Raw genomic sequence first — 13,612 nt, 5'->3', positions numbered from 1 at the left:
CGCGGCTGACAACCGACTGGTCGGGTCTGATTCCCACTTCGCCATATATATATCCGCCTTTTCTCTCTGTCTTCACATGTATAACACAGCGTGGATATAGACATTCTTGCCATACGTCCATGTAGTGTCTGCTGGCATGTGCAGCGCAACCCCCCCGTCGACGCGCGAGAGCCATATAGATTTATAGGCTAGATATATGTGTACTAGTGGATAGTGGACGCCGCGCAGCTGGGAGCTTTTCGTCCTGGACACGCAGTTCACTTCATTCCCTGGCACTGTGTATTAAAGCACCGGTTCCCTTTTTTTATTTCTTTTGATCCTGTCACTGTGTTCCGTTGGTTGTTGGACGCTATTTTCCGTCTCATTGTTGGTTCTGTATAATAGAGCAATCTATTATTATGTTACGTTTTCAACAAAATGGATATGTACTAGACGTATAATACGTACCCATAGGAATAGGACGGATGGAAAGTCTCAGAAAATAGCGCCTGTCATCCTCTTTTGAAGTGCGGAACTCAGTCAAGAAATGAACGTCATGACGTCTTTGAATGTCGCAAGTCGAGAAAGTCGATCAAATCACGAAACGACCAAATAAGGTCCTCAGCCCTGTTTGACAGATTGAAATGCGACTATGGCGTTGTGCGATGCTATTCAGATGAGGACGCGGCTCAACAGTGCTGGCATCCGCGCACAGAAGAGAAGAGGAAATGGAATAGAAGAATGGAGGATTTCCAGGAAGGATCGGAAAAAAAGTTGAGTCCGACGAGTTTCTGGATTGGGTTCCAACGCGGCGGATCACGTGCCACTGGTGTCCGCTACAAGGCGACACCCCACGAATCTTGCCGAGTCCATCTGCTGCTGCGACGTTGACGCATCGCAGTGCCAAAATCGCACATTCCCTCGCTCTACTACACTCTCCAGCAGGGCGCACTTCCAACAGATCTATAGTATGGCTTCTGTAATGTACACGCGGGATTGGGGGCGGGATTCCCCCTTGTTGTGTAGCTGCTTGTAAAAAAGTATCTGATAAACTTCTTTTTACCTTCCCGTTTTTTTATGCAACTCAATGAAAAAAGAAAGAAAAAGAAGAAGCGAGTGCGGGATTCTGAACGATACAGTATATCACGATCATAATAAAGATATTATGAAGGTCACAGTTTGGATAAGGCTCAGTCAACTGTACACCAACTCCCAACTGTACGCTCATCCGGAAACTGAGCAGAAATTGTTAGAACTAGGAAATTTACTATCGCCTTATTTATTTTATTTTATTTGTTGTTGTTAGTTTTTTAAGATTATTTTGTTTTTCCCTTCGTGGCCAATGACCGAGCAGAGTACAACTCTTGTCGCGGATGTATCACTCCCACCCAGGCGGTCACAATAACCGACACACCACAGACAATACTTCTGAACTGTCGCAGATACAGAATCGAATCGATCCACGGGATTCCTGAATCGGCTCGAATTTAGTATTGTTGTTCATCACATCATCGGTCGCTTATTCAGTTCGTCTGTATAAACGGAATCCAATTTGTAATACTCAAGTAAAATCAATTCGAAAATTCTAAAACTGTTTCCGATATAATTTTCCCTTTTCGTTATTTAGCTATTCTAATTAATGTGGAACATTGCAAGTATGTAACACATGGATTATAGAGGAAAAAAATGCTACAAGTTAATTCAAGCTTAAACGGTTATTGACTATATTATCCCAGCTCGCTTTTACCAAAAAAAAAAAAAAAAAAACTTTCTTCTGGGCTTCTCATTCGTTCAAACACACAGAACGAAAAATAAACATAGCCTTTAAGCTTATTTGGTGAGAAAAAAGCCAGTTCGGCAGTAAACAGAAAACGGGTATTAACGCCCATCAGTGTCGCTGTGCTTTTATTTTCCCCCCGAACCTTTTTTTTTATGTCTCGCTGTTACAACCTTTTATTCCTCGTGACCGCCCAATGTTTTGTTTTTTGTCTTTTTTTTTCGTGCGAGCTGCAATAGTCTCGGTGCGTGAATAGGCGTTTCTTTCATTGTTGCCCATTCCATGTTATTTTTATTTTTAACTTTGGCTTCCTTGTTTTGTTTCTATTGGATGAGGTTTCCCTTTAAAAAAAGAAAAAAAGAGAAGACTGTCTCGTTATTTCTCCATTCAGCTGGAACACAATGACTTTTTAAAGTTTTTGAGTCTACGCAGAATGAGATATTTATTGTGATGGGATCGAAGAAAGAAGAATCACGCGACCAGGTTGACATGTATAGACGTAAAGGTCTCGAAAGTCGACCCGACGAATGGCTAAACCGGCACAGTTGGCCAGCAGCTGCTGCGTTCTCGTCCGCCAAGTCAATGGCGATGAGCCGAAACCTTCAGTTTCCAACCGAAAGTAATGTCAACTCTGCATCATAACAACAACTTCAGAAAAAGAATCCATAATACCAACTGCAAACGACCGTCAACTGCTGAAGCGGCCCGCGCTCAACGGATTGTTGTCGACAAAGAAATAAAATAGCTATCCCTAATCGTCTGGGTATAAGCTATTAATATAACGGTCGTATAGAGGATAGAAGGGACTGGGTGGTGCACTCGGCGATGATTATCGTCCCCTCATTCCTCTCAAGTTTCGAGCCATATATTTACAGAGCACAGAAAAAAAAATCGAGAAAGTAACATAAAAGTCGAGCTATGTGCTCCTCTTTCTAATGTTATGAAGATAGAAAATGTGAAGTTGATGGCTTTCCCGTTCCGTACAGCTTTTATGTACTGCCGCAGATATCATTGGCTCCATAAGTACATTAAATTGGCCCCTTTACAGTCAACATCAACTTCTTGATGACTGACCCGAGTGTCAGGCCGTACGATCAATCGGTTTTGAGTGTAGCCGAAAGGTATGTATCCTTATTTCAGTAGCATTGTCTTTCCTTAACTTTTCTTATTCCGGATAAATAAGCGTAATTTTTATTTTTTGTTGTACCGCGCATCGTGTCACAAAGTTCATTTTACAAATTTATTGAAAAAGTCTTAAACTTAGGACTAACATGATGATGGAGAGGGCTAACAAAAAGAAGGGAATCCTCGACTTTTCACACCATCTAGCGAAGACGGTAAAAAGTACGGAATGCTGCCATCTAGCATTAGCAATGTATAAAAAGAGAGCAGCATCGTTAAAGCTAAAACCTGGCAACAATGCTTACAAATGCTGGCAAACAAAGAAACAATGCGGATTGGACACTAGACACTTACGGTTACGGTTGCATCTTCTCACGAAGCTCATCACAGTCACAGGTAAATGAAAGTTGTGAAAATTGATCAGAGGTCTAAAGTTTGGTGTTTCGGTCTGTATTGATGGTAAAGTGTGTTGTTATGTTGGTAAACCGTTATGAGTGAAGATCGTAGAGCAATGTGTTCTCTATGAAACGATTTAATATTTTCATAGCCATTTTCAAAACGTCTAGTCAGATGTACGACAACTCAGTTGCATAGATATCCATTTTTGTCAAGCAAAATGGTTGTATACCTAGATCCTTGTGGCATGAAAAAATGATGTCAATGTTTATTGAATTTGATGTTTAAGAATTTCCATTTCCACCCATGATGCAACAACATGCCACTTTACAGTGCATTGTCCGATTTTTGTGACAAATTGTCATTTCTCATTGATTAGACAAAGAAATAATGGTAAACCTTAAAAAAAAAATTCTTTTTGAGCTACACATTTCTAATCGTTCTTCCTATTTGAAACTGGGTTGTAGGAGCTCCAGGGATTGCAACTGTTGATTTGTTTCAAATAGCTTGGCTGATCAGATTTTGGTTCAACTTCTTTCTAATTCAAGTTTTAACAGAGCCATGAAAACACTTTCTGTTGCCAAATTTGATAGATATTTGTATTCTCTTTCCTAGTGTTGGGCAATGACTAACTAGCAACCGAGTAATCTCAACCTGAGATAGCACTTCAGTTTCGTTTTATTGTTACATAATTTTCTTTATTCAGATTACTTTTTCACAGTTAAGTTTTGCTTAATCTCCAAGATATTGAAGAGCCCGTAAAATCAAATTCTTTACTGCCACTTTTTTTTAGTGAAAAATTAGAGAGAATGCACCCACTAAGAAGGTTGTACTTGCAGTGACCGCTACTTGAGTTCTAATTTAGGCTGATCTAAGATTGATTGATATTAGGTATTTCTTTTGGATGCAACTGTCTGGTTTGACATTATTTTCATCTAATAATTCTTCCATCAGGTTAGTCTCTTGATGCTGTTCCACATCGATATTTTGGACTTGATATCTTTTGGAAAGCAACATTTTCTTAACAGTTTCCACAGGTTTTTTAGTCTAATGTAGAGTAACTTTTCCCAAAATGTTGTCTCTTGCTTGCATGTACCTGCTGTGTACGGTTCGCGTTCGCCACGTGCAGAAATACAGCAGTAATAGTAAAAGTAGTCATGTTTAACTTTTAACCCCAAGGTTATACATTTAACTATTTGATGATTTTGTTTCTTATTGTAATTGAGTTTTTATTTTTCCATTAACAGGCTGGTGAAGTCTTAGCTTCTTCATTGCGTAGAGGTTGAGTGAGAACGGGAGGTGTTTCATCATTATCAAGTAGATACAATAGCCACAAGCCAACCTGCAGAAGGAAAGGGGAGTTTGCATGTCCATCCTGCTCGAAGGTCACCGAGTTGAACTCGGTGACCTTCGAGCAGGATGAACTCGGCGAGTTCATTACGTAAAACGTGTCATGCAGTGGTGTAGAGGTTGGGTGATAACGGGGCGTGTTTTATCATTATCAAGCAAGTACAATAGATAGCCGTAAGACTTAAGAGGTTAGGATGCGAAAAAAAATCGTATAAAAGGATAGAGAAAAGGAGGTAGAAATCAGTCGTGTGAGGATCTCCGACACGGCAACTACTGCAGTGTACTATCTGTCACTAACTGCATCCTCATCCTCATCGTGTAACCAAATCGCAATCATGGGTAAATATTCAGATTTTACATGAAGTATCGTATCAATTCCACATTTTTTCAAATTGTTGATCTAGTTATAATTGAAAAATTCACCGATGACAAGTGTTGCATTATTTTCAGCAGGTACAATTGCCGCACGGCTCGAGTTGAAAGGTGAATCAGGAGAAGTCAAAACTTATTAAACGAGATAAATGTCGATAGAAGGCAGTCAAATTCTTACTTTTTGTATTTAGTGTATCAATCCCATTTTTTCTCTTTTTGTTAGTATGACAGTTATTATTGATTATTAATGTGGAAATTAATTGCTCAGTTAACCATAGCGCCGTGCTGCTGCTGGGTGTTGTATCGCCGATGGCTGGGTGTACCACGAGGTTACTGATGTCTCCTGGGTATGGTGGATACTAAGCATCAGCAGCGAAAGAATTTTTCACCCCTTCGCCGCCTTTCTACACAACAATCTCAACATACGGAACACCTACTTACTAAACAGAGGCCACCAAATTACTACACCACCTAGGCTCCAGAGTATTGCAAGAAGTATTACTCTGCCCCGAACTACTACACCGATGCCCCCGAAGTATTAGTCTGCCTTGATTTACATCACCAAGGTGCCTGAACTGAATGAACTGATTCTCCTAAGTACACCACTAAAGCTCCAGAGTATTACACTACAACCTACGCTGCTCCAGCATACTAAACTGATGCTCCCAATTACTATTTTGCTCTCAGCTACTACACCGAGGCTGCAGCCTTTTACACCACCAAATAGGTCGAATACTACACCGAAGCGCGCCTAAGTGCTACACTGCAACCTGCGCTACCCTAGCTTACACCACCAAGGCGCTGGAGTGTTACATTATCAAGACACGTTCGCAATCATTGGTATATGTTCTATTTTTTATACGAAGTTTTGTATTAATGCTACTTTTGACTAATTGTTAATATGCCAGTTATTGTTTAATATTAATGTTTAAATTTATTAATTTTCCTTGTTAACTATGGCTTCGTGCTGTTTGGTGTTGTATCGTTGATGGCTGGGTCGACCACTGGTGTACCGATGTCTTCTTGGTATGACGGATACCAAACCGCCGCCTTACTACCCAAAAGCAACTTACGCAGCGACCAGTTACTGCGCCGAGGCCTTTAAGTACTACACCACCAAGGCACTGGAGTATTGTGCCACAACTTACGCTGCTCCCAGCTACTACACCGACGCCCCGAAGTATCACTCTGCCCCGACCCGACCTACACCACATAGGCCGAGTACTACACGACTACGTGTACTGCCCCATCTTATTAAACCACCAAGGCCGAGTACTACACGACTACGTATGCTGCCTATTACACCGAGGCTCCCAAGTACTACTCTGTACTCATCTACTTACTACACCGATGTATAAAGTAGTACTACTCTGTTCCCAGCTACAACAACGAGGCTCCAGCTGATTACTAAACCAAAACGGTTGAAAACTACACCAAAGCGCTCAAGAACTACTCTGCCCCGATCTACACAACCACAAATTAGGCGGTCAAGTATTACGCAGCACTAACTTACTACACAGAAGCTGCCTTTTCGTACTACGATGAACAGAAATATCACACTGATGCTCCAGTTTGCTACACCGCTACCTATGCTACACCTAGCTACAACACCGAAGCTCCCAAGTACTACACCGAAGAAGCCGCATATCACACAAGTCAACCACGTTCGCCGCCCCGGTTTACTTCACCGAGGAACTCAAGTATTACTCTGCCCCAAGCTACTACCAAACTAAGGCTCATAAGTACTACACCAGTACACCAGCATCCTGATTATTACATCACTACTTACGTAGCTCCGACCTATACACCGAAGTTCCAAAGTATTCCTATGCCCCGAGTTACTAAATTACTAGAGCACCAGTATATTACACCACAACTTTTCTTCTTCGGTAATTTTTTGTTTTCATCCAGCATTTACATTGAAGCTAAAGATAATTAATGATTTCACTTCATTTTGTTTCTAGTTTACTGTTCTGATAGTTGCAGTCATGAAATGTGTTATTGCATCATATGTTGGTGAAAGATTTATGAGCATCAAATTTAATTCTGCCTGTTAATTGATGTTTGGATTGTCGATTGTTATTTAAAAGTTGCATTCAGTATTTTGTTCAATGGGCATTTCGTCTATATTGTTTGGATGCCAAGATTTAAGAAGGAAGGAGGAGGAAGTTGAAGAGGGGAAGAAAACATTATTTTCACATGTCTCATGCCGATTAATGAAAAAAACATTAATTAAATATTCGATAACACAGTATATTTTATTCTATGTCTATGTTTACTATATAAAATTATCCGTCATAATACACCGTAATACCCCAAATCTATCTATCTTTTTCTTAATTAAAACTTAATTAAATGATACTCACCACAATTGTTCTGCATTGTCTTGCAATTATCTTCAAAATAAATAACAGCAAAAAATTGGATCTGGGAAATGTAGCAATATTTTAAAGATTAACTATGCCTTGAATGCAAATGTAAATTTGAAATGTTGTACATTAAATGCCAGTTATAATATTTAAATCCTGGACAAAAGAAGTACCTTGCAAATGCTGACTATTTAGTTTAGGGAAGACATAGCTTGCATTATTGGATTGTCCCGTTTGATCTCTGATTACGCAAGCACTAAGGCTGTGCACACCTAGGACAACTTCAGCTGAAATCTTCTGAAAACATTGAGCTAAAAATGCAAAAAGAATCATTAGCTAAATTTTGTGTAATTTGAAACCAGTTAAACTTACCTCGAAATCCTAATCTGAATTTGTTTTTATTTTGTGAAGTAACTTATGATAGTTAGTTGAGTACTGTGTAACTTAGGAGCAGACGAAGTTTCCCCAAAGGAATCTATTTAGTAGGGCTTTAGCCCAGACAACCTGTCACATTCCAATGCTGCTCTCCGATTATCAATGGCCATCGTAACCTACAGAAAAAAAGAAAGATTTATCACAAGTAACACAAAGTGCAGAATTACAGGAATAAAGCTAAAGGGGTGATTATTAATTTAATTAGATGTCCAGTTCCTAGAGTGAGGATTGAATGAGCCAGTTACATAATGTTGTTGTCAGATAGGATAGAATTTTTCATCTTCACCATCATTTTAGAGATTTACTTAACATATAATGTTGCCTTGAAGTATGCTACGTTGAATAGAAAAGCATTCTGAATATTCCTGGCAGACACTGTCCAAGCACTGTTGCCCAGGTGCTGAAACATCTGGAATCACTTGCAGACAAGGCACATGAACCAATATTACTGCCTTGTCTTCAGTGTAGAAGTTGGACTGGTGAAGTTGTGTGGTTGTTGAAGTGTGTAGAAGTTGGACTGGCGTCTATCATCACCTTAGGATTTCGTCTGTTGTGATGCTATGTGGTGGCTTGTTGGTGAAATTTTGCAAGGAGAACGTTACGTAGTTTGAGTATCAAAGTTATTTGTTATCTTTGTTTGTCAATTCTTTCAATTGAGTGTCACCGAGCTACAGCGGACATTTTATGTTACTTTCAAACGTTTCTTCTTTCTGACACTAGACGGCATAGCCTTTAATCATTTTTTACCTGTCAGAATCAGTTTAGTTACGTTTACTTTGAACATCCCTGTACAGATTTCTCAATGCTACTTTTAAAAAATTTTGGGTGATAACTGTAATTTTCTGTTTCAGCAACAAAGCTCACTTGTTAGATTTTTAATTATGTGTATTTTTTTCTACTTCCGGTTTTCTACTTTTCAGTCAGTAGTTCAGTAAATATTCATTCGACGCACAAAATAACCACATATTCGTGATCCTCGTAAAATTTGAGGTAAAGTTCATATATTGTTTTGTACGTTTTCGTACTTCCGGTTTTGAAAATTTTCCTGAACTGTTCAGGAAAATTCTCGATTTTGGCCAAATTCTGGATTTCGTTTAAATTACACGTAATCGACCCCAAATTTCACGTAGATCACGAATATTTGGTGTATTTGGTCGGCAGCTCAATGGTTGAGGTGCTATCGCTTACTTCCGGTATACTTCCGGAAAATTTGCATAAAACTAGCAAGTGAGCTTTGTTCTCTGCACAATTCTAAAGACTCCTTGCCCAGTTTAAGCAAACACGGACTTGGTCTTTTTGATTACTTTTGTGATGACTTTTGTGACTATCTAAAGCCGGTCAGTTTTGGACGTGTCTAAATGTCTAATAGATGGCGTGAAGGATATTGTGTTGTCAACAGATGTGGGCTTTTGGCGACTCGTTGTCTAAATCTATTTTCAGCTACAGCTATTTTCTTCGAAAGTTACAAATGAACACATAGTTTAATTCGAGTTATTTCATTTGTAATTTGTCTGTGATGTGTTTTATTCCTTGTACATGTTGGATAACCTTAGTGTTTCTCATCAACTGACAGAAGGAAACGTAGCCTACCGTTGACTATTTTGTTCAAAATGTGCCATCGAAATGACACAGGTAACTACCAACACTAGCTTTTATTACAGTATTGTTGAAACATACAATCTTTTATTAGGATTCATCATAATTATCTGCTGTAAGAATTGGACAGCCCATCACGGACCAATCTCTCATTCCATCTTCTAGAGAACCTTGGCGAACTGTTTGGTGGTTTCATGTGTAAGTTTACTTGTCATGTCACAGAACTTTCTTTGTTCAGTCTAATATGTATTCAAAGTATTGATCTGCACTCATGTGACGTCTATCTAATGTTATAAGACGATTTCAACTGCAGTATACTGATTACTGTTTAATTATTGTTTAGGACCATAGTTGTCAAGCACATTGATGACACAACTTGTTAACAAGGTGACTTAATTTTCTTGTTTTTTATTTACAGGTTTGAAACTATAGGTTTCTAAATTTGCATGACAGACTTTAAGAAAAGTCATGTTGAAGAAAAAGGACTGACTGACAATCAACAAGGTACACTACCTAAGTTGTTTGGTAACCTGTTGGCTGCTTCCCTTGAATCTCCCTTTTTACTTCCTTAAGCTTGATTTGAGGTATTGCTCACTGTTGCTCAAATATTGTTGGAAATTATTGTCAAACTAATAAATGTTCACTCTGTTTACAGGGTAATTCCTTTGCTACTTATCATGGACTTCATCCATTGGGGATGCTATAATTCAAGACTGATAAATTGTGTAGTTGTTAGATAAAACAAGTGCAGTCAGTTAAGGCAGTATCCTCCTGTCTTGATTGACTGTATGTGCGAGTTTCAAAAGCAGTTCATCACCCAAATGAGACAAAAGGAGTTTGTTTTATTTGGGTATAAATTGCTTTAAATTTCCACAGAAATACAGTTGAATTGTACCGGAGGCTTTGTTTATTAAATTTCAACAATTATGATGTAAATAATTAACTGCAATCGTTTATAATTAATATAATTTTATTATTAATTATTAATATTATAATATTAATTATTAATTAAATTTTATTCTAATATCTTTTTTTTTATTATTTTAAAATTTGTAATAAATGTTTTAAGATTGATAATATTTATTGCAACATTCAACATAATGTAAAAAAGATTTCGATAATAAATTTACAAATAAAACAAAAATATAACAGGTTTGACTTTAATACACAAACAATAAGTTATGACCTTATCAGGGTTGAGGTAATTTCATCTAGGATTACCACAGTTTTTCTAATGCAAATCACTTTCACCAAAATTTATCTGGTCACTTATCGCCTGCGTGAGTTTCGAGTTGAACTTGTGATTGAACACGGTATTATAAAAAAAAACAATACATTTTCAAAGTAACATTCAATAAAATCTGCCAAATTACCATTTCTACAAATATTCCTGCAGCTAAGTTCCAAGACTTACTTAAAATTTCTGGAGAACACCAGCAGCATGAACTGCATGCAGCAGGTTGATAGATCGTCATAAGTCCTGTTGGGAAAAGATATATCATTCATTTAAAAATAAACCTGTACAAGATATTAAAACATAATGAAAAAAAAAGAGAAAAGCCATGTCAAGTTTAAATTAAAATTAAAATCAAATTCAAGCAACAGCAAATTATTTTAGTTAAGACTAGGTTGCATCAAGATTTTGTAAAAAGAAATGGAATTTCATGTTATAGTTATATTGAAAAGAAAATAACAATTCAGCAAAAGCTGATGAGGCAGGTAACTATTTTCACAAAAACTCTTGACTCACTACGATATTTTAATTGCAATTTCTAATTTTCCAAATTACATTTACGATATTTTAATTGAAATTTCTAACTTTCCAAATTAAAACCCAATATCACGATCAAATTACCATTGCAAGATGCCAAGACGACTGCATTTCTGTTCCACTTCAGGATGACACCAGCAATGTAGATAGCTTCCAAAACCTGCAGCTCAATTTGACATGGAACTCCCTTCCAATAACTGGCTGCAACAAAACCACCTGCATGACAGTAGTGAAGTTTTAAGTTTACCAAATCCTTCTAAAGATAATGAAAAAAATCTCTTACCCGAACATGAACTGCAGACCAAATAAAGCCACCAAAATAAACTAATACCGACTTTGGAAACCTAACAAGCAAAATAACTTTAATAAAAAAATAACATTTTAAGATGTGAAAAAAGTAATAATAAAATAAAATAGTTAATAAAATAAAAGAACTGAAATTCTAACTCAAGCTCACATTAATAAAATGAATGATTCAATCACCCAATTGTTACTGCAGTGAGTTCTTAAAATTTTAAGCTAGCACCACACTCCATAGACAGCATGCAGCACTTCTCCCACCAGCACCACAGACTGCATGCCACAACAGCACACGGTCTTCATACAACAGCTCACCACACCGTTAACCAGCTGGCTGCAACGAAGCGAACAAAGTAGACTGCCTTGAAAAAGCTCAACACCAAGCCTTTAATCTTACTTGAAAAAAACTTGATCAATATCAATGGACAAAGTGTTAAGTGACAGGGTAAATTAACTATTCCTATTTCCTACCATCCAACAAATAGCCAACCAAACCTACAGGGAAAAGCCTTCCAATGACAAGACAAGAACAGATGTGTATCACAGGCAAGACCCAAAGAATGTAGGAATTAAGCTGAAGTTCTTTCACTGTTTTTTAAAACCTCAGCATTCAAATTTTGATAATAAATCTATAAGTGGCAAGATAGAAATATAGTATAATATACCTAGAATTGTCAAGAAGTCTTGTGAGAAATTTTTACATTCAGAAGCTCTAATGAATTAAAACCTCAATAACCTTGAGGATATTTGTGAAGAACAATGTTAAAGTTGACAGATTGACTGACCACGAACACCGAAACTGGCAGCACAGCAGCCGTAACAGAAATGACGTCAGCGGCATAAGCTTTCGATGTTGCCAATTTGCTCAAACGGTAAAACCAGGAACTTGCCCCCTGGTGGGCACACTGAAGCCAATACGATTACTAAAACAAAACAATTATCCTTTCCGTTGAATTGAAATAATTCATTTACCATTAAACAACAAGTCTGCACAAGCTCCATTCCAACACCTCTACTGGAGAACCACTGCACCCCAAACAGCCACAGCAAAATAGCTCAATCATCAAACCGTCCATGAAAACCTGTAAGCACAATTCTAAAGGAACATTCGTGAAGCAATAACATTGATTACGTGAAAAAAAGATTTCAAAATACAATTTTCATATTAAAACAACAAATGCAAGTTTAACATAAGCTTACAGCTGTAAAGTTAAGCAATCAAATATTTATTAGTTAAGTCAGCTATTGACTTCAAATTTACATTAGACTTGAGTAAATAAATCAATAAGCTAGCCAAAGATTATCGCACAAAGATTTCATTTAGGATTATTGAGAAAAAAGGAAATTTTCAATTTCTGTTCCGAGCCATAAAATTGCAAATCTCTACAAGATGTCAAGCTGAAGAAGATCTCTTCATAAACGCGGTCTTGTTTAGAAGCAGGAAATAGTTACTTTATTTAAATCAAGTTACTGTTACAGTTCAACTTCAATTAATTCTTAACTAAGATGCACACATTCACAGACATGTAAGGCAAAATGCTAACTTTGATTTATCCTACGAGTACATTATTTCCATTTCAGATTTCCTATTTACGTTTTGTCTCGCAATATATTAGAAAGTAGAGACCCTCTTAAAGACTAACCTTAATTCCACGGCAGCTATCAAGTACACATAATGCTGTGAAGAAGCTTGGATTTCGTGATCTTCATCAGGCTGTTGAAGATAAATAAAAGCTCAATTACTATCACGAACTAAGTCAAAGAAAGTAGTCTTATTTCTTGGTTAATCAACATTTTACTTTTATTGTTTTGGACGTGCAACATGCATCAAGAGACGACATTTTTTTTTTGGGGGGGGGGGAAGTACCGAGTCGAAATTGAAAGCCATGTTAACACGTAAATTGACCAAACACAAATTTTAATTCCATAACCTCATAACATAAAAACAGGACTTACCATTGATGAGCCGAGGTGAGAGAGTTTCCTGTAAGACTGCACCAAACCTTCACGGACAGCGTCTCCGATCAAAAGAACGAGATAAAAGAAAAGGTGTTAGAAATTTATCTTTGATTTTTGATTGGTAAAATACCAATACACAGGACTGAATAATAACAATTCAATCCCTAAACACACTGAAATATTTAG

The 13,612-nt window shown here is 37.4% G+C and overlaps 2 protein-coding genes and 4 long non-coding RNA genes across 16 annotated transcripts in view; 4 read left to right on the top strand and 2 right to left on the bottom strand.

Annotated features, from left to right (window-relative positions):
• Window positions 1-13,612, bottom strand: part of LOC124310854 (tyrosine-protein phosphatase 99A-like) — a 691,797-nt gene that overhangs the window by 316,266 nt on the left and 361,919 nt on the right. The gene's annotated exons all lie outside the window — the stretch shown is intronic.
• LOC124311714 lies at window positions 3,345-4,664 on the top strand. Its single transcript, XR_006910162.1, has 3 exons — window positions 3,345-4,165; window positions 4,229-4,453; window positions 4,522-4,664. It is a non-coding gene; the product is annotated as an uncharacterized LOC124311714 (long non-coding RNA).
• Window positions 4,710-5,142, top strand: LOC124311628. Its single transcript, XR_006910047.1, has 2 exons — window positions 4,710-4,963; window positions 5,075-5,142. It is a non-coding gene; the product is annotated as an uncharacterized LOC124311628 (long non-coding RNA).
• On the top strand, window positions 5,165-7,045 carry LOC124311616. 7 transcript variants are annotated; one of them, XR_006910008.1, is made up of 4 exons: window positions 5,165-5,186; window positions 5,265-5,614; window positions 5,684-5,836; window positions 6,062-7,045. It is a non-coding gene; the product is annotated as an uncharacterized LOC124311616 (long non-coding RNA). The 7 variants fall into 7 exon arrangements; XR_006910010.1 differs by lacking the exon at window positions 5,165-5,186 and having other exon boundaries at window positions 5,194-5,614; window positions 6,062-6,313; window positions 6,377-7,045; XR_006910013.1 differs by lacking the exon at window positions 5,165-5,186 and having other exon boundaries at window positions 5,194-5,614; window positions 6,062-6,696; window positions 6,790-7,045.
• LOC124311656 lies at window positions 9,184-10,045 on the top strand. The gene is made up of 3 exons (XR_006910090.1): window positions 9,184-9,432; window positions 9,491-9,594; window positions 9,815-10,045. It is a non-coding gene; the product is annotated as an uncharacterized LOC124311656 (long non-coding RNA).
• LOC124311476 lies at window positions 10,475-13,547 on the bottom strand. 5 transcript variants are annotated; one of them, XM_046775992.1, is made up of 8 exons: window positions 13,424-13,547; window positions 13,111-13,181; window positions 12,440-12,563; window positions 12,204-12,390; window positions 11,451-11,511; window positions 11,252-11,383; window positions 10,770-10,876; window positions 10,475-10,693 (listed from the first exon to the last, which is right to left on the bottom strand). In XM_046775992.1, exons 4-8 carry the CDS (start codon window positions 12,306-12,308, stop codon window positions 10,628-10,630), a joined length of 471 nt encoding a protein of 156 aa, XP_046631948.1. In that variant the 5' UTR covers window positions 12,309-12,390; window positions 12,440-12,563; window positions 13,111-13,181; window positions 13,424-13,547; the 3' UTR covers window positions 10,475-10,627. The 5 variants fall into 5 exon arrangements, with proteins under 5 accessions (XP_046631948.1, XP_046631947.1, XP_046631945.1 ...); XM_046775991.1 differs by having other exon boundaries at window positions 12,440-12,549; XM_046775989.1 differs by having other exon boundaries at window positions 12,204-12,374; window positions 12,440-12,549.

Source organism: Daphnia pulicaria, chromosome 8 (assembly GCF_021234035.1).
Source record: "Daphnia pulicaria isolate SC F1-1A chromosome 8, SC_F0-13Bv2, whole genome shotgun sequence".
Taxonomy (NCBI): domain Eukaryota; kingdom Metazoa; phylum Arthropoda; class Branchiopoda; order Diplostraca; family Daphniidae; genus Daphnia; species Daphnia pulicaria.
This window is presented reverse-complemented; position numbering and strand designations above follow the sequence as displayed.